The sequence below is a fragment of the Ochotona princeps genome, chromosome 19 (genome assembly GCF_030435755.1).
Source record: "Ochotona princeps isolate mOchPri1 chromosome 19, mOchPri1.hap1, whole genome shotgun sequence".
NCBI classification, from domain to species: Eukaryota; Metazoa; Chordata; class Mammalia; order Lagomorpha; family Ochotonidae; genus Ochotona; species Ochotona princeps.
Window position 1 is genome coordinate 29,641,472 of NC_080850.1, and position 25,830 is coordinate 29,667,301.

Sequence of the window (25,830 nt, forward strand, 5' to 3'; positions counted from 1 at the left end):
GAGCTGAGAGCCAGGAGGGAGGGCCAGGGCCCAGGGAGCGTCAGTCAGGTGGGGTAGGGCGTTCCATGGGCGGGAGCTCTGACCCTGTCAGACCTCTTACCGGCTTCTCAAGCTGGGCTAGACACAGCTGCTACACCCAGCTGGGGTAAGATTTGGAGCCTGTGGCCCAGTGGGGGTTCAGTGTTGGTGTTGACTCCTTGCAGGACAGCATTGTGTAGGTGGGAGAAGGAGAGTGAAGGCCAAATTCTTCCCATCAGCTGACGGCCTCTGGTTTTTGTTTTTGTTTTTTTCTTTCTTCTTTCCCCTCTCAGCCCTTCTTATCGCAGAGCCTGTAAGGATGCGGCCCCTGAAGCCCAGCCCAGGGCTTGGGGGGCAGCAGTGGCTGCTGCCCCTCTTGTTGCTGGCACTTCTACTCCTGCTGGCTCCATGCCCAGGCCAGGCCACTCGGGTGGTGTACAAGGTGCCGGAGGAACAGCCGCCCAACACGCTCATCGGGAGCCTTGCGGCTGACTATGGCTTTCCAGAAAAGGACCACCTGTACAAGCTCGAGATAGGTGCCCCCTACCTCCGAGTAGATGGCAAGACTGGTGACATTTTCACTACTGAGACCTCCATCGACCGAGAGGGCCTCCGTGAATGCCAGAACCAGCTCCCTGGTGAGCCCTGCATCCTGGAGTTCGAGGTGTCCATCACTGATCTGGTGCAGAATGGCAGCCCCCGACTCCTCGAGGGCCAGATAGAGGTGCAGGACATCAATGACAACACACCCAACTTTGCCTCGCCAGTCATCACTTTGACCATCCCTGAGAACACCAACATCGGCTCACTCTTTCCCATCCCGCTGGCTTCAGACCGTGATGCTGGCCCCAACGGTGTGGCATCCTATGAGCTGCAAGCTGGGCCCGAGGCTCAGGAGCTTTTTGGGTTGCAGGTGGCAGAGGACCAGGAAGAGAAGCAGCCACAGCTCATCGTGATGGGCAATCTGGACCGCGAGCGCTGGGACTCCTACGACCTCACCATCAAGGTGCAGGATGGTGGCAGTCCTCCCCGCGCCAGCAGTGCCCTGCTCCGGGTCACCGTGCTCGATACCAACGACAATGCCCCCAAGTTCGAGCGGCCCACCTATGAGGCTGAGCTGTCAGAGAACAGTCCCATAGGCCACTCGGTCATTCAGGTAAGAAGCCTGCTCCCCTCCAACAATGAGAACGGGAAACTGAACCCAACCGGGTGAGCCTGCCTGCCTTTCGCTTAGTGGTAATGATCCTGCCACTCACCCCCCCACACTCAAACATGTGACATTACTACGACTTGGGTGACAATGACATAGCATGTGAGGCAGTTGCAGAAACCTTTGGGAGGTGGAATTCCCTTCCCAAGTGAGTGCTTTCTGCGCTCACCAGGTGAGCCATGTTAGAACAAAGGAATCACTTTTTATCCGGGTGGACTCTGAGATACCAGGGATTTTTCTGAAACCTGGAGACCTGTCCTCCTTGCGTCCTGCCTGTTGCAGTCAAGTGGAATCCTTGCAGCCACAGGAGGCTCCCAAGAATTCTGAAATACCCATTTTTGTCATGTGTGTATGTTGCCTTCTTCCCCAGGCAGGGGGTGCCTTGAGTGTGGGGTAGGTGGCCCAAAGAGGGGTCAGATGGCTCTGTTGATGTTCTCAGCACCCTCTTTGCCTGGGAACTGCCCCAGGGGCTGGGCAGCCCAGTGGATCCTGGGCCTGGGAGGGAGAGCACAGGAGGCATCCCCGCAGACAGGTGGGCGTATCTCCCGCTGTCATCTCAGCCCTGGCCTCCTGCCAGCCTGAGCTCCTTTCTCCTTCCCCATGGGTGAAGCCGCCTCTGTCTTTGATGTGAGGGAGCCATAGGGAGCTCCTCCTGCCCCGGACTCCGTTACCTGTCTGGGAAACCCTTTCTCATAGATCCTTGGGCTGAAGTGAGAGAGGGGTGGGAAATGAGGCTTTTTTTTTTTTCAGAGATTTTGGGCTGGAATGCAGAAAAGAGAGACTGAGAGGGACAGGGAGACAGACAGTCGGGGATGGCGAATAATAACAGCCTAAGTGCCAGGCAGTGTTCTCACATATTACATGTGTATCATTTAACCCCTCCAGTACAAGGTAAGCATTATCCCCATTTTACAGATGGGAAACTGAGCCCCTAGAGATGAAGGAAGAAGCCTGCCTGATACACAGCTGCTGGGTTTGGCACTCACCTTTGTTCCGCCCACCAGCATGGCTTCAGAGCTTGTGTGCTCACAGCTCTCCCACTTCCCAGGGAGATAAGACCAGCAGTGGGGGGACAGGGAGAAGAATGAGAAGTGGCCTGGGTTCAGTGAGGCTGGCAGAGACCCGGCAGTGGGAGAGAAGCAGAATTGAAACTCAGTGAGGGTGAGACGCAGGCAGAAGTCAAGACAGGTGGAACAGGCAGGAAGCTATATGACATGTAAGCACAATAAATGAATGAATAAATGTTATCTCAAGAATTTAAAAAGATTTATCTATTTATTTGAAAGGCAGAATTGCAGAGAGATGGGCAGTGGGTGGAGACAGGTATGCCATCCATTGGTTTATTCCCCAAATGTCCACAACAGCTGGAGCTGGGCTGGTCTGAAGCCAGGAGTTTCTTCCAGTCTCCCACATGGGTACAGGAGTCCAAGCACTTGGGTCATCCTCCACTGTTTTTCCTGATGCATTCACAAGGAGCCGGATCGAAGTGAAAACAGCTGGGAACCGGTGCCTGTGTGGGATGCCGGCACCACAGGCAGCAGCTTTATGGCCCCAGTGAATTCATTCTAATAAACAAGATTATTAAAAAAAAAAAAAAAACAGTTGTGTGACCAACCTAGAGGAGGGAAACAGTAGGTAGGGGGCAAATCCCTACAAAATTGATGATGGGTAGTGGGAGAAAGCATTAAGAGTTTGGCGCTTACTAAACCGGGCAAGCCGGGAGCCCCTGCAGGGATCTTCAATGTAGAAAAAATGCTGGCAAGTATAACCGGACAGGTCCCTGGAAGGAGAGGAGATCAGCAGTGGCACCTAGCAGTTTGTTAGTGCTCATTTATGGGCGACACACAGATGGGCGGACAGAGGGATGGAGGGACAGACAAAAGGAACTGTGAATGCTGCCTCAGAAGCGCTTTGTGTCAGGTGGTTTTACAGGTATTATCCCACTTAGCCCTCACCGCAATCCTATGGGGGAGTCTGTTATTATCCCTATTTTATGTGTTTGTGGACTGAGGCCTGGGGAGGTTAGATAATTGACCTCAGGTCACATAGTTACTTGGTGCCTGAGAGAGTGAGGTTTTGAACGCAGGACCTTTCTTTTCCCCAGAAACTCTCCCACGTGACGACTGTTCCCTCTGTCCTGCCTCAGCCCTCGGGTATCTGTGTGGCTGTGTCTGACTCCACACCCCTTGTGTGTCTCCCTGACCGGTATTTCCTGGCCATTCCCATCAGTACTGCTGTTGCCCCATTGTCGCCCATGTTTGTGGAGACTTGGGCTGAGTGTGCGTTGGCATTGGTGTGGGCGGGTGTGCCCACTGCAAAGGGACAGATAGTTCATTGTTTGATGCCGGGAGCCCAGCCCACTGCCGGCAGGCTCTGTGGCCTGCACCAGTCCCTCCCTCCTGGCCGCAGGCTCGGGCCTGATCCCTTGGGTCCTCGCCAGCTCTGGCTTGGAGAAGTAGCTGCTGAAACAGGTTTCCCCGGTCTGACAGAGCAACGATCGGTGGCTCCCTCTGACCCATATCTCTACCTGGCTGCTTTTAGAGCAAGTCCCCTCACCTGAGGCCCCTGGCTATGCATGTGGATCTATGTCACATGCAGACATACACAGCATCTCACAGAAAACTACACAAGTGTATATACACATATGTGTGTTACTCCTACAACATTTATGCACGTTATCTCTGCTACTCGTACATTTTCCTGCCTTCAGAAGGCTTAAGGCCAATTTCACTGGATGAAAGTTCCTCCCTAGTTACTAGTTGTAGTCATCATTTTATTTGTACTTGTACAGGAATGACAAGTAAAGTTTAACAATGCCCTAATTTGGGACTGGCACTGTGGCACAGCTAGTTAGGCTGCCGCCTGCAATGCCACATCCCATATTAGAGTGCCAGTTCGAGTCCTGGCTGTTTGGCTTTGGATCCTGCTCCTTGCTAACATGCCTGGGAAAACACAGAAGGATGACCCAAGTGTTTGGATTGCTGCCACCCGTGTGGGAGACCTGGATGAAGTTGCAGGCTCCTGGTTTTGGCCTGACTGAGCCCTGTTGATATAACCATTTGGGAAGTAAACCAGCAGAATGAAAATTTTCTCTCCTCTTCGCTCTTTAACTCTAGCTTTTCAATAAATCTTAAAGGAAAAAGAAAAGGTTAATAATGTTCACCAGAGTGCCAAAAGAGGGAAGAGCAGCAGTCTATGTGCTGCTTCTAGAAAGGAAGCTGTGTTAGAGCAGTCACATCTGCCATGCTGACTGGGGAGGGGACTGGCTGTCACCCCTGGCCTGACACCACCCATGTTCGCATTGTCTCCTGCCCCACAGGTGAAGGCCAATGACTCGGACCAAGGTGCCAACGCAGAGATTGACTACACCTTCCACCAGGCTCCTGAGATCGTGCGGCGCCTCCTGCGACTGGACAGGAACACTGGACTGATCACCGTCCAGGGCCCTGTGGACCGTGAGGACTTGAGCACCCTGCGCTTCTCCGTGCTTGCCAAGGATCGGGGTGCCAACCCCAAGAGTGCCCGTGCACAGGTGGTGGTGACCGTCAAGGACATGAATGACAATGCTCCCACCATTGAGATCCGGGGCATAGGGCTGGTGACTCATCAGGACGGGATGGCTAACATCTCAGAGGATGTGGCTGAGGAGACGGCTGTGGCCCTGGTACAGGTGTCTGACCGAGATGAGGGTGAGAATGCAGCTGTCACCTGTGTAGTGGCGGGTGATGTTCCCTTCCAGCTACGTCAGGCCAGCGAGACAGGCAGTGACAGCAAGAAGAAGTACTTCTTGCAGACTACCACCCCGCTTGACTATGAGAAGGTCAAGGATTACACCATTGAGATAGTGGCCGTGGACTCTGGCAACCCACCCCTATCGAGCACCAATTCCCTCAAGGTGCAGGTGGTGGATGTCAATGACAACGCGCCCATCTTCACCCAGAGCATCACCGAAGTCGCCTTCCCGGAAAACAACAAACCTGGTGAAGTGGTGGCCGAGGTCACTGCCAGCGACGCTGACTCTGGCTCAAATGCAGAGCTGGTCTATTCTCTGGAACCAGAGCCAGCTGCCAAGGGACTCTTCACTATCTCACCTGACAGTGGAGAGATCCGGGTGAAGACGTCCCTCGATCGGGAGCAGCGGGACAGCTACGAGCTGAAAGTGGTGGCCGCCGACCGGGGCAGCCCCAGCCTGCAGGGCACAGCCACTGTGCTCATCAATGTGCTGGACTGCAATGACAACGACCCCAAGTTTATGCTGAGTGGCTACAACTTCTCGGTGATGGAAAATATGCCAGCACTGAGTCCCGTGGGCATGGTGACCGTCATCGATGGGGACAAGGGGGAGAATGCCCATGTGCAGCTCTCTGTGGAGCAGGACAACGGTGACTTCGTGATCCAGAATGGCACGGGCACCATCCTCTCCAGCCTAAGCTTTGATCGAGAGCAACAGAGCACCTACACCTTCCAACTGAAGGCAGTGGATGGTGGCGTGCCACCCCGTTCGGCCTACGTTGGGGTCACCATCAATGTGCTGGATGAAAATGACAATGCACCCTTTATCACAGCCCCATCCAATACCTCCCACCGGCTGCTGACTCCCCAGACGCGTCTTGGCGAGACGGTCAGCCAGGTGACGGCCGAGGACATTGATTCTGGTGTCAATGCTGAGCTTACCTACAGCATTGCTGGGGGCAACCCCTATGGGCTCTTCCAGATTGGTTCCCACTCGGGGGCCATCACACTGGAGAAAGAGATCGAGCGACGCCACCATGGGCTTCACCGCCTAGTGGTGAAGGTCAGTGACCGCGGCAAGCCCCCACGCTATGGCACAGCCTTGGTCCACCTCTATGTCAACGAGACTCTGGCCAACCGCACACTCCTGGAGACCTTGCTGGGCCACAGCCTGGACACGCCGCTGGATATCGACATTGCCGGGGACCCAGAGTACGAGCGCTCCAAGCAGCGTGGCAACATTCTCTTTGGAGTGGTGGCTGGTGTCGTGGCCGTGGCCTTGCTCATTGCCCTGGCGGTACTTGTGCGCTACTGCCGGCAACGGGAAGCCAAGAGTGGCTACCAGGCTGGCAAGAAGGAGACCAAGGACTTGTATGCCCCCAAGCCCAGTGGCAAAACCTCCAAGGGCAATAAGAGCAAGGGCAAGAAGAGCAAATCCCCGAAGCCCGTGAAGCCGGTGGAGGATGAAGATGAGGCCGGGCTGCAGAAGTCCCTCAAGTTCAACCTAATGAGCGACGCCCCTGGGGACAGTCCCCGGATCCATCTGCCCCTAAACTACCCACCTGGCAGCCCAGACCTGGGCCGCCACTACCGCTCCAATTCCCCACTGCCTTCCATCCAGCTGCAGCCCCAGTCGCCCTCGGCCTCCAAGAAGCACCAGGTGGTGCAGGACCTGCCGCCTGCAAACACGTTTGTGGGCACCGGGGACACCACGTCCACGGGCTCCGAGCAGTACTCCGACTACAGCTACCGCACCAATCCCCCCAAATACCCCAGCAAGCAGGTAGGCCAGCCTTTCCGGCTCAGCACGCCCCAGCCCCCACCCCACCCCTACCGTGGGGCCATCTGGACTGAGGTATGGGAGTGATGGTGCTGATGCATTATGTCTGCCACACTCACCATGTGGGGACCAAGATGGGAGTACAGATCTGGGGGGAACAGGGCCTTGATGATGAACCTGCTGCTGACTTGCCCAAGAATGGGAGGTTAAGCTAAGTGAAAGCTGAGGAAGGGTGTGCTCCCTGGGCTCCTTCCTGCCCTTTTCCTGCTGGAAAGGGGCCTGTGATTTGCCAAGCCCCGCAGGTTGAATCCATCGCTGGGTCTGGCGGGTAGGGGTCTTGGACAGAGGAGCAGAAGGATTTGGAGTCCAGACTGGGGAGGGTGTGGGGAAGTCTACTACAAACCCGGGTCTCTGAGTGAGGCCAGCCATAGGTGCTGCCCTGGAGGGTTTTGGGGAGCCTGCCAGGGAGGGGAACCCCCATTTGTTCCTTCTGAATGTATTGTGTATCAGCCTTTTCCTCACGCCCAGGCTCCCAGGGCTGGGCCCCATCTCCCCTTCCCCAGCCCCGTGCACTTGACCCTGACAATAAAGTTCTCTATTTTTGGAGTTTTTGTTTCTTGTTTTCCTGGAACTGAGAGAAGAAGGGAGAGAGACTGAAAGCACCCCTTTGTCCTCAGGTCTTACCTCAGTTTCCCTGTCCCTTCCCTTTGCCTACTCTACACCTCAATCCTAGGCTAGCATACCCCAGCTCCCCAGCTGTCCCTCCTCATTTCTTGCACATCCACATCTGGGGAAAGGGCCCTCAGATCAGCCATCAGATGTCGCTGCCTGGCACCATGCCCCTTGTTTGTGGGGTCTCCTCCCTATGAACCATACCCTGCTCGGAGAAAAGGCAAGTGGAGGTACAGCCACATCACCCTTTCTCCACTGTCCAAGACTTGGTTGCTTCAATCTACACACATTAAGTACCTCTAACAGACCTCAGAGCAGAACATTTGTGGGGGGGGATGTTGTTGGGTGAAGGACAAGAGCCCTTTGACCATCCCAACCACCTTCCCTCAATGCAAGCACTCCCTCCGCCCCCAAGCCCAGCCTCTACACCCAACACCACTTATGACCCAGCAAGTAGGCAGCCTGACCCCTTGTCTCAGCCTGGGCTACAGGGAGGGAGGCTTCACAAGAGGCCAGGAGAACCCAAGCCCTTTGTCATCAACTGCTCTTCCCCCACCTCCCAGCTGAGGCTCCCTAGTTCTGCCCCTGCCTGTGATGTCACCTCCCCTCCCCCCCAGCTCCTGGGCTGTTGGCTCTCACTCTCTCTCTCTCCGTCTCTCACTTCTTGCTCTCCTGGGTGTGCTCTGTCCCTGGTTGTACCTGAGTGGGGAGGGAAGCTAACTTGTGTGGCTGAAGGGCCTTAGGTCCTGGGGGAGTCTCTGAGGCCAGAGGCAATCTACCTCCATGGTGACCGAAGAGGCCTGGAACACTCCCAGGAGCTCTGTGGCGCCAGCTTGCTCCTCTGACTCCAGCCACTAAGTCCCCAATACTCTGGGGGTACCCCCAAAGTGAAAACTCCTGGGGGCTCTGGAGGACTGGATCCAGGGAAGTAAGATCCAGGGAAAGCTCACATCACAAGTCAGGCCCCTACAGGGTGACCTCCACAACTCCAGACCATCCAGTCTTCCTTCACCATTTCTGTTATTGTAGCCGCTGTTTTTTAATTCTTTCCTTTGGCTCCCACAGCCTGCCTCTAACAGCTCCAGTCCCACCCGCACTCATCCATAGAACCATACTGAATATATTCTCCCAACATTGAACAGAACCCAACTGCACCACTTGTGTCATCACAGCTCACAGGCCAAGTTCCCTCTGTGTGCTCAATGTGGCACTGGGCTCCAGTGAACTTTTGCACAAGATAGTGGGAATCTGAAGTGTCTGGAATCTGCTGGAATCTTATGTGTCAAGTGAGATGTGCTATGACAAAGTTTTTCCCAATTTGTTCCATGAGCTATTTATGTTGCCATCACTACCTCACTTCCACTTTTTAAATCCTTTCTAGGGGCCTGGCCCCAGGCTGGGCCCTTTTTATGAACTAGTTCTATGCTCATAACTCTATAATACCAATCATTTTAATGTTCTTTTTACGGTAGCAAGTACTGAATATTGATGCATCCAGATCTCAAGCAAAAACCTCAAGAAATCCAATTGTTGATGTCAACTGTTATCCTTTAAACCATTAAAGGGGGTGGGAGTTTTCGTGATTAATTTCATTTTTGTAGGCAGAGATTAATCTACTGAGGGCTCCACAAAGCCCAGAGGAGCAGAGCAGTCTGATAAAGTTTTGTAGCTCTAGGGTTTTCCACATTTATTTGACCATGGTTGCATACTGTACTAGGGAGTACCTGTGTGGATCACCAAGATGGGATTCTGGGAGGAGAATGTGAAACTTGGGCCAACTTGGTGATAATGAGCAATGTTTGGCCAAGAAGGTCCCCCTGGCTGTGTTCACTCTGAGGCAGGAGTAAGCATGACCAAGGTGGAGGCAGGGGATGGGCAGAAAGGGGACTGAGTTGGGGTGGGGGGTGGTACCAGAGGGAGCTGAGAGGTGAGAGAAGCAGACATAAATGCCTTTCTGAGGCAGTCCCTGAATGTGCATGCCTTTGGGTTTTTTTAGGTGAGCTGAGTTTTAGAAAGATCAGTGGCATGTATGATAGACTTCAGAGGGATTGATGGTAAAGATACAGGCTTGAACCAGTAAAATTTGGATTAATGTAATGCCCCAGGGGGTGATGGGTGAGTGGATGTGGCTGGATGTAGGGAGAAAGAACCCACAGGATTTGAGGGATAATTAGATGTGGGTAGAGATGGGGAGTGAGGGATGAGCCCCCGGGAGTGTTCCAGGTGGACATCAGCTTTCAGAGTCCAGTTGGAAATATTCAGCAAGTGTTGGAACTGGGATGGGCTAGAGCCGGAGAGAGATTTTAGACTCGGCTTTGAAGGTAGGATAGCCACAGAATTTCAGGGAGCACCAAGTGTTGAGTGCAAGCCAAGCACTCTATTGTACTGCAAAGAATCCCAGGGAAGGACACAGGGCACTGGCCTTGGAGGCCAGGGTGAAGCCTTTGGTGAACAGGCAGGGCTCTGCCCACAGGGGGCTGTGGGCAGAAAGAAAAAAACAGGGAAACAAAGAGTGAGGCCACAGCTCCCTGTGCCTCCACCACCCCCTCCTGTACCCAGTCACCCCTGTGCTGGGCACTTTAAGATGCTCGGGAGCCCACGTCCCCAAGTGTGTAGGTCACTTTGGTGTGCCCTGTCTATTGTCACCCAGACCTGGCAGTGTTTTCCACCACAGCCTCGAGCCAAAGAATGTCACCTGATTTTGAAGATCAGGTGGGGAGGCCACCTTGGGCTGTCTTCCTGCCAGCCTCCTACGCCCCAGCTGTCTGGAACAGGGTGGCATCTGGAGGGGAACCTCTTCCTTGGCCATCTCCAAACAAACACAAGGCCTGCCAAAGTCTCAAAGAGCTGGAGGGAGCCTGGAGACCCATCAGTAGTCCCTGGGCCTGTCTGCCCTACCCCTGCCCTCTAGGGTGGTTGTCCCTGGTCTGAGCCCTCACCAACTCTGAATTTCTGGTTGGCAGGAACACCAGTGGTGGTCCCAGGTGGGTATTTTGGTGGTAGGCTGGGTGTGCCAAGTGCCAAGCTAAGGTTGCCAGGTTTCTGGGTTGATCATTAACCCATGGCAGGCAGCTGGAGCTGCGGGCAGGAAGCAGCCTGTCCCTTGTCTAAGACTCCATGTTGGCTCCACCCAGCGAGCACCTTCCTGTTTCCTGGAAGGAGTCTTAGTGGATAGCTAGTGTTCCTAATCCCCAGTGGATGTACATCCAACCCCTAGGTGCAGAGCCCTACCCTCTACAGTTAATAATGATCCTGCTGGGGGTGAGGGAGGCTTTCTCATTGTTCTGTTGCCCTTCCCTACCCCCCCCCACTTGCTGGTGCCCTCCCCTTCTTCACTCCCACATTTTTTCCCACTGCAGAGGGGAAGGGGGGAGGCTGAGCTGGAAGGGGGCTCAGCAGGGAGTCCTGAGGCTGCCTGCAGTGCTGCCGAACAGGGATGAGGAGGCTCAGAGGATGAGAAAGAGGTTGACACCTGTATGGATGAAGGCCCCAGGAAGTCACAGAGCTGTGAGCCAGGTGCGGAGCTGCAGCCTGCTGGATGCTGTTTGGAACTCAGGGGACCGCTGTGTCCCTGGTGAGCTGTTTGGGAGTTAGAGGAGTCCGTGCTGCTTTTAGGAAAGGCCTTCTAGCACCCGGAGGCTGTGCTGTGTGGCAAGGCTCTGCTGGAATTAGGGGAGTTGGCTGGTATTGTGCTCTTCTGGTGTCGGGTTCTGCACTGTTAAGGAGCTGTCCTGGGCCTGGAAGGGCTGTGCTGTCACTCGCAGGTGGTACTGGATGGTGCTCTTGGGGTAGCCCTGGCGGCTGTCATAACACGGGGGCCTTTGCTGGGGTGGGACTTTCTGTATGCAGACGTGGCTGAGTTGGGAGTTGTCCTGGAATGAAGGGGCCTCCCTCTGATGGCACCTGTGCTTTCTGGGGGGTGGGGCTCTGTGTGCTAGGGGACTAACTGGTGGGGCCAGGGGCAGGCCATCAGCCCCCAGTCACGCTCAGTCTCTTCTGCAGTTACCTCACCGCCGAGTCACCTTCTCGGCCACCAGCCAGGCCCAGGAGCTTCAGGACCCATCACAGCACAGCTACTACGATAGTGGCCTGGAGGAGTCAGAGACGCCATCCAGCAAGTCCTCCTCAGGGCCCCGCCTCGGTCCCTTGGCCCTGCCTGAGGATCACTACGAGCGCACTACCCCCGACGGCAGTATAGGGGAGATGGAGCACCCCGAGAATGGTGAGGGGCGTCAGCTGGGTCAAGGCACCCTGGGAAGGGGTAGGAGCCTGGGTGTGGGGCCCAGGCCTTGCAGACACCCTCCACTGGGGGAGTTCTTCATGTGCGTTCGTGGTCATCACTGTGCTGGGCACCCCCACCCCACCCCAAAACCATGTGCACGTCCTCCTCACGGCCACTCTCTGATCCCAGAACTGCGTTGTACCCACTTTGCAGTAGAGGCCACTGAGGTTAGGTCATCTGGCCCGAAGATATCAGGGTAGCAAGTGGCAGGCCTGGGAGACACTGGACCCCATGTCCTCACGCTCAGCAATGCACTGTGCTGCCTCCCTGGGAGCACAAGCCCTGAAGAGACACAGCGTACCTCAGGGAGGCTGGAGCAGTTGGCTGAGAAAGGGCCACAATGGGCAGGCCTGCAGGAGAGAGGCCTGGCCACTGGGGTACAAGGGCTGAGGGCCAGAGTGGAGAGCAGCATGGGAGAGGATGGTGTGGCGTGCTGTCAGAATATGTGTGTATCGGAGTGTGTGTGTGGCCGAAAGTGTCCAGTTGCCCATGACAGGGAACCTATGTGGGCCCTTGGGACAGGAAGACTAATGTGTGACCTTACCCCATTTCCCCAAGTCCAAGTCTCCCCTCCCTCCCCACTACAGAGAAAAAGTTCCATTCCTAGGCCTCAGGCCCAGGGCCCTGTCTAGCCTCCCAGGCCCCAGTCTCAGCGGGCCCTCCACCCCCACCCTGCCCTCCATGCACCATCTCACGCCCATCTCGTCCTTTTTGTGCCCGCGCAGAGCCAGCTGGCCGGAGCAGGCCCTGAGGCGCAGTGCCAGGTATGTGGGAGCTGCTCTGGGGTCTGGGGTCTGTGGGACTTGGCCCAACACCCAGCCCCCCAGTGCTCCAAGCTACACTGGGGCCCCCCACTTTGCCCTTAGTGAAGAACCTTAGAGGTTCTTAAACAACCTTAGAGATTGTTAAACCTTGGAGGATTAACAACACAGTTGTGCCCACTTGGTGCTGGCAGGTGGCCAAGCTAGGGTGTAGGATGCCTAGGGAGTTCCTGTCCAGGGCAGCACTACTCAGTCACGTCCCTGATGGGGGTGGAGGGGGGTCACTGCCTGGCACTGTCCCTGAGCGAGGGCGGGATGGGGCAACTGTGACAGGAAGTTCTCAGGGCCCAGCCGTTCCCATGGAGACACCCCTCCTCCCCTCCCTGCTGCCCAGCAACCATACCGGCTACTGCTAATGTCAGGCAGCCAACTGTTCCCATGGGTGTTCTGGGCAGGGAGCTGGAGCAAGGCCAGGGGTGGTGGGTGTAGGGGCCAGAGCAACGGAGGGACTGCATGAATGTGCTTGTGGATGAGCCCCTCATGTAGAAACTTGTGGTGGGCTGTGGTTGGAGGGGAGGTCTCAGGACTACCATGGGCATGGAAAGTTTGAGGGATTCACAAGGAAGGTCTGTGCCCATCTATGTCTGAGAATTCAGGTGCCCATTCTGGGAGTGTTGCGTCCATGTGCGTGTGTGTGAGAGAGAGAGAGAGAATGAATGTGTGTGTTCAGGTGTGGGGGGTGGAGGGGCATTGGGGAGGCACCAAGAGAAAGAGGGAAAGCTTGTATCTTTAAATAAGGATGGGATTTCCAGTCACTCCAAGGGTGGGTTTGTAGGTTCAAGCCTGCGGGGAGCTGGATGATGGAGCGTGAAGATGGAGGTGTGTGTTTGCACACCTGCAGGTGGATTTGGTGGGTGTGAGAACAGAGCACTGGAGGGTGGGCAGGGCACAGGAGATGTGCTTGTTTAAGGGCAGGTTGTCTGTGTGTGAGTGTTCCCATGGTGGGCCGGCAGGTGGCTGGTAGGGAGGGGGTGTCTGATCAAGGGAGTGTTCCTGTAAGCTGAGTAGCAGGAAGGCACGCAAGCTGTTCTGAGGCCTGTGGGAGGCTGAGGAGCAGAGCCTGCCTGCAGGCCTGACCATGCGCACCCTGCTCCCTCCTGCAGACCTCCGTCCTTTGCCTGACGTCGCCATGACAGGCACATGTACCCGGGAGTGCAGTGAGTTTGGCCACTCTGACACATGCTGGATGCCCGGCCAGTCGTCTCCCAGCCGCCGGACCAAGAGCAGCGCCCTCAAACTCTCCACCTTCGTGCCTTACCAGGACCGAGGAGGGCAGGAGCCTGCAGGCGCCGGCAGCCCCAGCCCCCCGGAAGACCGGAACACCAAAACGGCCCCTGTGCGCCTCCTGCCCTCCTACAGTGCCTTCTCCCACAGTAGCCATGACTCCTGCAAGGACTCGGCCACCTTGGAGGAGATCCCCCTGACCCAGACCTCCGACTTCCCACCCACAGCCACACCGGCATCCGCCCAGACGACCAAGCGTGAGATCTACCTGTGAGCCCCTTTGGCCAACTGGCCATACCCTCCCCCAAACGCAGGCCTGTCCCTGCGGGGCGGCCAGGCCTGGCCCAGGGCCCTCCCTCTCGACCCCTCCCAGTGTGGACTCATGGCCAGGGCCCAGACAGAGTGGAGGGATACTGGCCTCGAGACCATGCTGGCCTTTCCCCCATGCAGGGTCCAGGTCCTCTTCCCCACTTCCACCCTCCTCCAATCCCCAGGAGCCTCTTTTTCCCTTTTGAGGGGCTCCCCCAGCTCATGTCCAGGAGGGCTCCCTCCCCTCCTCTTCCAGGGAGCACTCCCTCACTTTGGGCAGGTGGTAGAGTCGGGGTGGGTAGCACACTCTTACATCCTGCATGACTGGCCCCTGGCCAGGACAGCAGGCCCCTGTGTATTTTTTAGCCCTGAGGCAGGGCTGAATTGGGGAGCCCCTCTCCCTGGGAACACCCAGAGGAGACTCTGACTGTCAGGGGCTCCCTGAAGGGCTTTAGTTACCAAAGGTGGGCTGGGAACCGGGGAGGAAGTGAGGTACGGGCCTTGGCACCCAGGGCTGTGCCTGGCCTGGCACCCTGGCCTGGTCCTCTGGCTCCCCTTTCCCCTGCTGGTCATGCAGTGTCTGTATATAAGGACCTTGGAATGATGTCCCCATTTCTGCCTGATTTGCAACTTTTCTCGTTGATGTTGTGTTGTCTTGGGGGAACCCCTCGGTGGAGGGGGACCTGCCCTGTGCCCCCTCCCCCCTTTCGCAGTGCCCTCCACCCCAGGCCTCTACTGTTCCATGTTGTAAATACCCCTAGGGCCGTGGTGGGATGGGGGTGCAGGCCAGGGAAACAACGGGTGGGTGGGGTGGGGACGGGGTAACTTTCGCCTATCAGCAGAGCTGGGCTTTTATTTAATTTTTTTTTAAGAAAAAATACAAATCTCTATTTTTTTGGAACTGTTGCGCTGTGCCCTGGGGGGTGGGGACCCCCCACTCAGGCTGGCTTCCCACACCCAGATGCGCATCACAGAGGAGTCCTAAGGCTGTGGGGGCAGCTGGACAGGGGTGGGATGACTGTGCCTCTGGCCTGGCTGGGTGAGTTGGGAGCAGGAAGGTTTGCTCAGGGGGTGGCTGACGGCTGCCCCCAACATGGGGACCTGCACCCTCTGCCCTCCCTATCCCCCAGCCCCCTGCCATGACTGACCCATCAGCCTGTAAAACCACCATTGCCTTGACCTCAGGGGGTGGAAGGGCTGCCTCAGGGCACCCAGGACTCCAGGCCCCCCCCTCTTCTTCCAGTTGGGCTTCCCTTGCCAGGGTCAGGAGTCCTATGGGGGAGGGGCAGAGAGACTGGGGCAGGACAGAGAAGCCCAGTCAGCCATGATGAGGTGGGGGGTCTTGCCTTCACCTCAGGGGGGCCAGGGTGTGAGGGGTGTCCTACAGAACGCCCCCCTCAAAGCCTCAGCCCCTCTTCCTTCCAGAAACCCCCACTGCCTTGGCCCATACCTCTCCGGTCCCCCAGGGGCCAGGCTGGGAGGCTGGAGACTCAGGGTATGGCCCTTGCTTAGTTATCTAAGCTTGGGAGTTGGGGAGGGGGGTTCCAAGTGTGGGAAGGCTAGGGCATAGGCTGCTGGGTCATCCGGTGCCTTTGGGAGCTGTGCTGCTGGGGGTCTCGACTCCTGTAACCCCAGAGACCCCATCCCCACCCCCAGAAAAGTCAGGGGCTGAAGAATAACCCTCTTCTCTGCCCCTCAGTTGGCTTGGGGTAGCAGTGTGGGGAAGAGCTTCATTAGACTAGCAGCTCCAGCCAACTTGGCCCTTCTGTGGGGGGGCAGGAGGCAGGGTGGAGTGGGGCAGCAGCAGCCAGGTCTTGGCATAGGCCAAAGGCTCCTTTCCCTGGGGGAAGCCCAGGAAGTGGGCTTGGGGGTTTGTTTATGAGACACAGCCCCTTTCCCCTGCACAAACGGGGCAGGTGCAATAGTGGTTGAGTTGGGAGCCTGAGGTGCCCAGCAGGAGGGGCAGTGCCTGCAGGGCTGCCAGTCCACTCCCTGCCCCAGTCCTGGAAGTCAGGACTAGGGCAAGAAGATTGTAGGAGGCCCACGTGCTTGGTGGACAGGGTGGTCTAGACAGGAGGCATTCCTGGAGTCTGTGGACTCCTGCCAGAAGCCCCTAGTGGCCTGGGTCCCATGTCTCTGGTTTCAGAGACCCCACCCCCACCCCCCAGCACTGAGGATAATACGGGCAGAGGAGCATTTTGCACAATGGAAAAGCCAGAAGGAAGAGTGTGGCCCAGCGGTGGGGAGGGCTCCAACAAGCGCAGCACAGTGCAGCGTGGCAGACGCCCTCTTCGCAGGCCAAGGCAGTGAGCTGCCCTGGCCCCCTGGTTGGGGTTGGGGCACTCCATCTCTCATCACCTGGGCACTCAAGAGGAGAAACCAAAGGTGGGCCGGGGTGGGCGGCAGCGCTGGGGACCAGACCTGCTGGTCAGAGGTCAGCAAAGCCCTCCTTGTTGCCTGTGTCGCGTGCAGTTTTATGTACCAATAGGCGACATTCGGCCAGAGGAATCCCCCTCCCTCTCAAGCCCAGCCTGACCTAGTCAGTGTCTTCCTAGAGGGGACTTATGGGTCCCCTGCCCCCCCTCTCACTTCAGGGCCTGTCTCTAGGAGGAGGACATACGGGGACATTTAACCTTTTGGGTCCCTGAGGCATGTGTATGGGGGAGGTTGGTAGGCAACCCTCACTGCTGGCGGGTCCCCAGGACCCTCACTCTCCCCTTGGTTGTCTCTGGGGCACCACAGGAGTGTCTCCCCTTCCCACCCAGGTTCCCTGGGGAGCCTGTTTCCTTCCAGAATCCTTGGGAGCACTTAAGGCAAGTTAGGCCCTGCCAGTGGCCAGCACATCCCTTCCCAGGGAAGGGGTCTCTGGCCCTCCCTCGGCCCTCCTATGTAGGTTGTCCCTGCCCCGCAGCACTTGGGGTTGAGGCCAGACATTTCTGAGTTCTTTTCCTCCTAGGGGCTCTGGGCGTCACTTCTCTGTCCTGAGGGCCAGGCCTCTGGAGCCATTTCTTCCCTGGGTGGCCTGGTCTCCAGGAGCTGGGAGGGATGGTCTAAGCTAGGAGAAAGTCTCTTAGGGGGCGTCTCCGTGCGGGACTTCTCTGGCACAGGCCGCAGGGACACTGTGTCCCACTAGTGTGGGGCTCTGGGGTGGGTGTGTTTGCCCCTGGGGAGGGGGAAGACTGTGTCTCCTCGGGTTATTGGAGCGGGGAGGGGGGCCGTGTCTCTCTCGTGGGGCTGGGGGGGCCAGGGAGGGGGGTTGGGGCGCGTCGGGTGCCCATCCGGGGTCGTGTTTCTCTTGGTTTGTGCCACTTCCCACCGCCTCGCTCCTCCCGGGAAGGGCCCCTGTCCCACTCCCACTCCGCCCCACCCCCCGCGCTGCGAGCACAATCCCGTTGATTTGTAATGATTTCTGTCTTTTTCTGTCTCTTTCTCTGACCGTCCCCCACCCCACCCGCCGCGAGCATGCGCAGGCACCGCCCCTGTTCCCTTCGGTTCGGTTCGTTTCCGGTTTGTTTGCTGAGCTGTCAATGGAAGACCCATGTAATTATCCCCCCCCCTCCACCCTGAGCTTTACAATAAAAGTGTGAAAACCGGACCCTAGTCCGCTTCTTGCAGGCCCTGGGGTCTACGTGCTAGGGATAAGGGGAACCGAATCTGGGCCTAGCACAGGGCCACGGGGCGCCAGAGCCACCCTCGGGGGCGGTCGGCGCACGCGGGGCCAGAGCGCGAGCACGCGGACCGTGGTCAAGACGCAGCTGGGCTGCCTCCCAGCGCAGGTGCAGGCGGGGCAGGGCGAGGCCGAGGGCGCGCGCGCGGGCGCTTGGCCTCGCCGCGCTCTCCTGGCGTCCCCAGCCCGCTCCCCGCGCGGTTGGCACCAACTGTGAATTGCAGAACTGGATGGGGAAAGGGGGCGGGAGGCGTCTGTCGCATTCTCCCACGCCCAGGAACCAGGACAGCAAGTGGATTTAGGGGAAGGGGACCCGCGAAGAGAGTCAGCCTGAATCTCCGAAGGCGCCCTCTCCCCCTTCCCGAGCTCCCGCGACCCCGGGCCGCCTCGGTTCGGCTTGCTGAGTAAACACTGGCTCCGTACAGGTCGGAAAACAGAGACCGGATCAGCCGGTTCCCTGCCCCGCCTCTGGGCCCCGTGCTTCCGCCCGGTCCACCTCCTCCTCGCTGCTGGGTCCGCTTGGCCAGGCCGGGCGACCGGCCGGGCCCCGGGGTCGGCCCAGCTGCTGAGATTAACCGAGCGCAGGAACTAATCCCGGATGAGCCTCCATGTAAACCCGGATCGACTACAGGGGGCGGGGTGGGGGGGTCGCTGGCCCCTTTTCGTGCGTTCCAGACGTGGGGCGCCGCGGGGCCTTGGGGCCCTCGGTTTCTTTTTCGGGGGACACACAGTTGGATTTGCTGTGGGACGCCGAACAGGGCAAGGGACGACGAAGAAGGCATCTCAGCGTGGCTGCTGACTGCCGCGAGTCTGGCTGGGATGGCGGGGGAGGGAAGGAGAGAGGAGAGCAAGGGCAAGAACCCCCCAAATCTTGACCCAACCCCACCCCAGCTACCACAAACCCTCCTTTCCCCTGAGGCCTCGCCTGTTCCACGGATAAAATGCTGACTCAGTGGGAAGACCAGTTGCTCCCCAACCCCCACCTGATAAAACAGGTGGAGCTTGAGGAACGTCTCTGGTTCCGCCCTGGAGTGAGGGGAGATGGGAGTGTCGGCCGGGTCACAGCCGCCCGCCCCAGGTTGATTTACTCATAACTTAGACATTTCCTGAGTCCCTCCCTGGTGCCAGGCCAGCACGGGGCATTGCCTGGGACGCCCCAAGAATGACACATGGTCTCTATGGGAAAGGCAGACAGGTAAACAATGACCACATCTGTGTTGGGCCCTGCCTGCAGCAGGAAATTGCTGCCCGAGACCCAAAGCCTTCCTGGAAGGGGCGGTGGGGAGAGCTCCCTGAGCAAGCGGTCCCGCAGTGCGAGTGGAGACAGTGGTGTATGTGAGGGTCTGGAGGTTGGGGGCAGGGGAGGAGCTGGAGTGCCAGAGCTAGGGAGGAAGGGGCAGGGGCTGAGGCTAAGGACCCGGGAGGACCTTCTGGTCCACCGAAAGCGCTGTGCTGGGAAAGGGGGTGGAGCTAGTGAAGGATTCTGTCAGAAGACGGATTTCTCTCCCTTCCTGATTCTGTCTGCCTTCCTCGCCCATGTTTGTGTCTCCCGAGATGCCTGCGTCAGGAGTGGAGACACGCACAGGCACACAGACAGGAAGAGGATGCAGCTGCAATGCATGTTGGATTAGGTGGTCCCCATCCACACCTGGGATGAGAGACCTACCTTAGATCTCTGTCTATGCCACTTCCTGTGGCCTGGCCCTGGGCAGGTGACTGAGTAGCAATTGTTGTGATTTTTTTTTAATCTGGAAAGTGGGGATAATAACAAGGGAGGCTGTGGCGCTTCCCTGAACTCATTTGCCCATTCTTGTGTTGAACACGTATTTAACGTCTTCCATGCTGCAGGTCCTGTGCCAGGCGCTAGCATTCCAGCGCTGAGTAAGGCATGGTGGCCACTGTTGCCTGGAACTTAATCCCAGTGGAGGGGAAGACAGACAATAAACAAACAAATGAGATAATTGTAGATTGTGTTCAAGTGCGTGAAGGAAATACACAGTGGGACACCAAGGAGAATGGCTGGAAGTGGGCAGGGGAAGGGGCTGCCTGGCTAAGCCAGGCCAGGGATACATCTCCGAGGGCTCCAAAAAGACCATCCCAGTGACACCCACTGCAGCTGTGAAGGCATTGTGAGCACCCTTGGTGCTCCTCAAGGCGAAGCTTCCTGAGGGCAGCCTGCTCACCCCACTCTAGTTCCTGCCCACTCCCCTTCCTTTGCTGGGGTTTCCTCCCTGGGCAGGGGCAGGGCAGGCTGAGTCCTCTCCAGATTCTACCAATCAAGAGAAGAACCTGCAGAGATTGAGCAGGAGTGGGGAGCTGTACCCCAAAAGAAGATGACTAAAGGCTTTAGAGTGTGGAAGTCTGCCTGTTGGTTCGGTCTCCCTACAGGGAGGTAGTTTGCATCTCCGTCCCCCATCTGCTGCAGTGATGCGCCCTCGCACACGGTTGCGTTTCACATGTAGCCACCCGCTCCTGCTGCACACAGTTCCTCTCACACACTCCCCATCCAGCTGCACACTGTGTCTCCATGGCAACCAGTAGGCCTGGTCCATGGATGTTTGCAATAAGTGCCGGAGGAAGAGCGGGAGGGAGAGAGGAAAAACCTGGGAAATAAAAAGACTTAGCCTCCCAAGGAGGCTCCTACCCTCTGCTTGCACCCCTGCCAGGAAGATGAGGATGGGATGGGGTCTTGGGCTGGCAGGATGACTAGGTAGTGGGTTGGACACGTGATGGGGCCCAGTGGGTAGTGAGGGAAGACAGGGCCTGGGGAACTTGAGTACCAGCCTGGAATCTTGGGATAAGACTTGGTCTGGGTAACTGGCAGATGAGTGGGGGGTGGGCAAGGCTGGGAGGTTTGAAGGAGCTCCTCTCTTCCTCCCGGCCTAATTGGCTGTTCAGGCTGAAACCACCTCTTAGTCACTTAGTCTAATTAGGATTGTTCCTGAGAGGACGGGTGGGGGGGAGGAAGCTGGGTGTGAAGAGGGAAGGATGCTTGGAGATAGAGCCAGGTGGGGAACTACCGCCTCCAGCCACCTCCAGGTGGTGGAGGAGGAGGGCTGTGACTGTCCATTTTCAGGCTGTGGGTCACTGTAACACTGCCCCTCACTGTCACCGATGCCCCCCTTAAATACACCTGTTTCTACTGCAACCTGGTGTGTGTGTGTGGGGGGGTGGTGTGAGTTTGTTTTGTGTGTGTGTGTAGTTCTAGCTCTCATTCTGGCTCTCAGCTGCACTTTCTAGCTCTTCACCTTCTCTGTTCCCTTTCTCAGGGTCTCCCAACTTGGGGCCACCAAGGTGCATCTGTGTGTAATAAACAGGGACAGATCCAGGAGTCCTTAGCAGGGCTCGCCTACTGCGGAGCAGAGAACAAGGGAAGGGGACTGTATTAAGCGGACTCGCGTCTTTATGGATAAGACCCTATCTTACCCCAGTATCCTAAGTGTGTCTTTTACCTCTTGAGCAGTTTTGCACAGGATGAGGTGTGTGAGAGCTTGGGGTCTGAAACTAGACTGTGATTGCCTTGAACAAGTTCATTAACCTCTCTGAGCATCAGTTTCTCTAGCTGTGAAACTTTGTCAGGGAGATGAAAATGCAAATAAATGGCTTTTTAAAGATAGGCTTAAATTTTAAAAAAAAAAATTTTAAGATAGGCTTTTGAAAATGTTTATGTTTGTATACCTGAAAGAGAAGGTGCTGAACATGGGGTGAGGGTGGGTTAGGGGAGGAGAGGGAGAAGAGAAACCTCCCAGCTTCTAGTTCACTCCTCGGAGTCCCACAGCAACCTTTGGAATTTGGGTTAGGCAGGGCCGAAACCAGCATCCCAGAACTCCCTCTGGGATTCCCACAGAGGTGACAGAGACCCAAACTTGAGCCATCATCTGCTGCCTCCCTGAATACTATAGCAGGAACCTGGATCAGAAGCAGAGCTGCTGCTGCAGCAGAATGGAATCAGACTTCCTGGAGGAAATACAGCTGTCCCAGGGGCAGCTTCTCTCACCGCAAGTGCTCCCCATGGCATGGTGCACATGAAAGGCCCAGCAAGCAGCAGCTGGAACAGCAAAGCTGTACTCCTCTCCTGCTTCCCCATCCTTGCTGCTAGCTGCATCCCCCTTGCCTTGCTCCCAGGGCCACGCAGAAGTGTCCCCATGTTGGGGAGTGTGGGCTCATCCTGCCCTCCTGGTCACAGAGCAGTTAAGGAAGGACTCCTTCTCCAGCCTAAGATCTGTTTTTTTTCCTTCTCCACAGGCCTTGGAGGAGAGGAAAAGGGACAGCCATAAATGATGTAAGTGAAGTATACTTGCTAAGGGGGACAATAAGGGCTGTGCAGCGTTCAGAAAGCTAAATATTTCATGGGACTGCGACACTGGGAAGGCCAAAGTCCCTGAGCTGTGTCTGTGTGTGCGCCTGATTCCACGTGGCTTGGAGCTGTTCCATGTGCCCATGCCCTCTGCCCCCTCCACTCTCAAAATGCTACACTTGAAAAAGCTCCTCCTGGGAACCCTGTCTGGCCAGGTCCCTCTAAAGCCCTCCCAGACATGCCTGTACATTTCATTTTTGGTTTCATATATGAGTGGCACTGGTTCACTCCCTTAATGCCCACAATAGCCTGGGCTGGCCCACTCGTCCAGGCAGGGCTGGAGCCAGACATGGATCCCCAAGACCCTAATGTGAGACGTTGGTGTCCTGACCAGTATCTGAACCACTGGGCTGAACACCAGCCTGTGCTTTGTTTCTTGCCACTGTGCTGGTTTCCAGCTTGTAGGCTCTGATTTTTACATGATAGTGTTTCTTCTTGGTTGCACAGGATTGGTGTCCTTACCCCTTGTTCCATCAGCATTATCAGGAGGTCTTAGTTGGCACAGCAGTTGGATGGGAGCAGAGGTAGAAGCGGTGGTGATGGGCAGGAGATCCCTGGTTGGATGCCCCTGTGCCAGCTGCCTGAGGAGGAAGCTGGTACAGGGGCATCTGAGCAGTGTGCCCAGGTGAACACCAGCAAGAACCACCTGGCTTCTGGCTCCAGCACCCAAAGCTGAGGCCCTGGGCTGCCCCTGTGAACCTGGCCTGTAGGAGGGGCCTGTAGGACTGCTCCCCGTGATTCTTCTTCCCTGAGTCAGTATCTGAGTAGGGAAATGGAAGACATCCTCTGTAATCATGACCCAGGTCTCCTTTTGTCTTCTTGCTTGATCTTATCTTTCAAGCAATCCTTTTATTTACTTGCTCAGTTTCTCTCTTCCCACCAGAATAAAAACTTAGACCAAGGCTGAATGAGTGAAGGAAGGGGGAAATTTGCCTGGGGACTCTGCACAGAGCAGGGCAAGGGAGGAGGGAGTGCTGCCCCAGATGCTCAGGGATGGAGGTGGGAAGGACTGTCATGAGGAAATGAGGTGGCGGAAGGGTGGGGGGTGAACCCTGAGACAGAAGCAGATGACGCTAGAACTGGAAGGCATGGGGTTTAGGTGAAGGCATCCAAGTTTCCTGAGGGGCTGCAGATAGAGGTTAGGTAATAAGATGTCAACCAGGAAAAGGGAACTAAGGACAGGGTCTGCCCTTTGTGAGGCTAAACACAGAATTGAGGTCAGAGAAGTGGGGTATAGGGCTGTACAGGCAGCCACTGAGCCACAGGTATTTTCCAAGGACTGTCAGTACCCTCAGTGTTACCCCCAAATCAGGGTTGGATGCCTGGCCCAAGTCTCCAAAAACAGGAAGTGCCCCAGGCTGGGGTGCCCAATGCTGCTTAAGAGAAAAGCAAATCAGGAATCCTTCCCCTGTAGCTGTGCACATGGACAACATCGGTGAGGCAGGGGCTCCTTATTACCCATGCTGCCCTATACCTCCAACCTCCCAGCCTAAGGTTGCCCTCATAGTCATTCATTAGTTCCAAGCCCCCAGAGCAAAGTGAGTTTGAGGGAGTAATTCTTCCCAGTGCTCTGCCTTGTCCCTGTCCCTCTCCTCAACCCAGGGGCTTCCCGAGAGTCTGGGGAGGGATACAGAGGTCCCTATCAGAGCAATGGTGTCTCCCCTGGGATTGGCTAGAGTGGCTGTGCGCTGTACAGGGAAGGGGCAGGAGAGGAGATTGGAGGTGCGCACCTGCTATGGTTGTCATGGCAACCTGACTTGGCTCCCAAGGGGTCGCCTCTCCTCCAAAGCTCTATGAGAACTGAAACACAACAGTGGAGACACACACATGCACATGAACACATACTCACACATGTGCCTATACACACACATACACACATACAAACTGCAGAACTCTATTCCTAGGAGAGTGTTGTCAGCTTCCTCTCTGTTTCTCTGGGAGAGATGCAGATCAGGAACAGGGCCACCAGGAGCTGATGTATCAGGTTTCCAGAAAGGGGAGACACCATCCCCAAGTGTTCACGTGGGTCCATGTGTGCAGCGTGACTGAGTTCTGTTTAGAGGGTGTCAAGGGCATGGAAGTTCTCAGCTGACCCGTGCTGGTCTTGCAGGGAGACAGGCAGCTGATTATTAACAAAGACAACAATAATCACAGTTAACCTTAATTGAGAGCTTGTTAAATTCCAGTGATGTAGTTGTGGTAAGTATTTTACAAGTAGCCTTATGCGGTGTGCATAACAATAGTACAAATAGAAATTATTAGCCCCATTGACAGATGGGAAAACTGAGATTTTAACAGGCTAAATTACTAGCTCCAAGTCAAGGAGTTGGAAAGAGACATGGAAGGAGAGGGGGAGGGGAGGGAGCCAATGAGAAGATCATTCTCGCTCCTATGTTTCTAGAGCTCCTTGGCAGGGCTGGGCTGGATCTCTGATGACAATAGTCAGGGCGTGGGAACTTTACATCATACTGGCTATTTGGGCTCAGTTTACTGGGCTGGGGTAGCTGAGGGCACCTGTGAGGGTGTGGGGTATACTGAGCAGCGGGCATCGTGATTGGCACGAGCCAGGGGAGCGGCTGGCAGCCTTGTTCCTGGTAAACACGAGGAGAGGTTACTTCACAAGGAAACAGTAATTAACTTTAATTAGCACCTTGCATCTCAGAATATTATTAACATCTCAATTTCTCTAATCAAGGCAGCAGGAGAGGGGTGGCATCTGCTTTGCCGACTCCTTCCTGGCCGTGCTACCCGGCTTGGCTCAGCTCCTGCCAGGCACCCACCCTGTGGGTGGCTCCCAGAAGCATCTCCCAGGAGTGGAGCCTGCATGGGGCAGGAGGACCAGGTCCTGCTTTCCAAAGAAGCTGAAGACACGGGAGGTAGGGGCTGCCTGGAGTTCCCAGATCAGATCAGATCCAGAGAACAGATGTGGCCATCCGGCCCTTACCCCTCATTCTCCATTCTTTCTCCCCTCCTCACTCTCCACCTTTTTTGAGCTAGCTACCCCTTCTCTTCTTTCTCTTCCTTTTCTCCTCTTTTTTTCATCCTCCTCTACCATAATCTTCCAGTGCTAATCAAGCCTTTTTCCCTCCCAGGACAGGGCTCTGCCCTGATCCTGACCCTGGGGTGAGGGGTGGGGGCAGGATCCAGCAGCTAGTAGCAGAAGTCCTGCCCTGGGGAGCTTAGAATCTCCAGGAGGAGATAAGGCTTGGGCATAAAGAGCTCTAATTTGGGCTCCACACCGATAGGCATCAGAACCTAATGGAGGTGCAGATAAAGGGCTGCAGAGGAGGGGGCAGGTCCTAATGGTGGGACAGGAAGGCAGAGACCCTGGCTGGCAGGTGGAGGCCAGCAGGCTCCCCCCCTCTCTTGGGCACAGGGCCACTCAGCCTGCTCACAGAGGCCAACAGGAGGGAAAAGAGTCCCAAGGGGGCACCAGAAGTGACTCTCTTCATTATGTCCACCTTCAGTGGCTGTCCACCTCCCCGCCCCCACCTCCAACATGTATCTGATATTAATAGCTGACTGTCCTCTCTGGGCTCATTACAGCAACCTGCTGCTTGCAGCATCCTTGGGACTCCCTCCCCAGCTTCACCCAGTATGTTGAGCCTCTACTTCTCTTGTCTACAGGGCTGCTGTGGTCCAAGGTGGGTGCCGAGTGCTGGTGGGTCTCCAAAGAGCTGCCTGGGCAGTGTCCGAGCAGGCCTTCCCTGCAGGCCCTATTCCTTGCCTGTCCCAGCCCTGTCTGGCTGTTTACACCT

At 56.4% G+C, this 25,830-nt stretch overlaps 1 protein-coding gene across 2 annotated transcripts; it reads left to right on the top strand.

The window, feature by feature from the left end:
- The first annotated feature begins 311 nt into the window (after positions 1–311).
- PCDH1 (protocadherin 1) lies at positions 312–17,643 on the top strand. 2 transcript variants are annotated; one of them, XM_058677357.1, is made up of 5 exons: positions 338–1,174; positions 4,548–6,743; positions 11,415–11,634; positions 12,420–12,458; positions 13,619–13,745. In XM_058677357.1, the coding sequence occupies exons 1-4, from the start codon at positions 338–340 to the stop codon at positions 12,443–12,445; spliced, it is 3,279 nt and encodes a 1,092-aa protein (XP_058533340.1). In that variant the 3' UTR covers positions 12,446–12,458; positions 13,619–13,745. The 2 variants fall into 2 exon arrangements, with proteins under 2 accessions (XP_004586556.2, XP_058533340.1); XM_004586499.3 differs by lacking the exon at positions 12,420–12,458 and having other exon boundaries at positions 312–1,174; positions 13,619–17,643.
- The last annotated feature ends 8,187 nt before the right edge of the window (positions 17,644–25,830 follow it).

Coding starts and splice junctions, on each gene's coding strand:
- PCDH1 (XM_004586499.3), top strand. CDS start 338: ATGCGGCCCCTGAAGCCCAGCCCAGGGCTTGGGGGGCAGCAGTGGCTG. Junction 1,175..4,547: donor TAGGCCACTCGGTCATTCAG/GTAAGAAGCCTG, acceptor CCTGCCCCACAG/GTGAAGGCCAATGACTCGGA. Junction 6,744..11,414: donor CCAAATACCCCAGCAAGCAG/GTAGGCCAGCCT, acceptor TCTCTTCTGCAG/TTACCTCACCGCCGAGTCAC.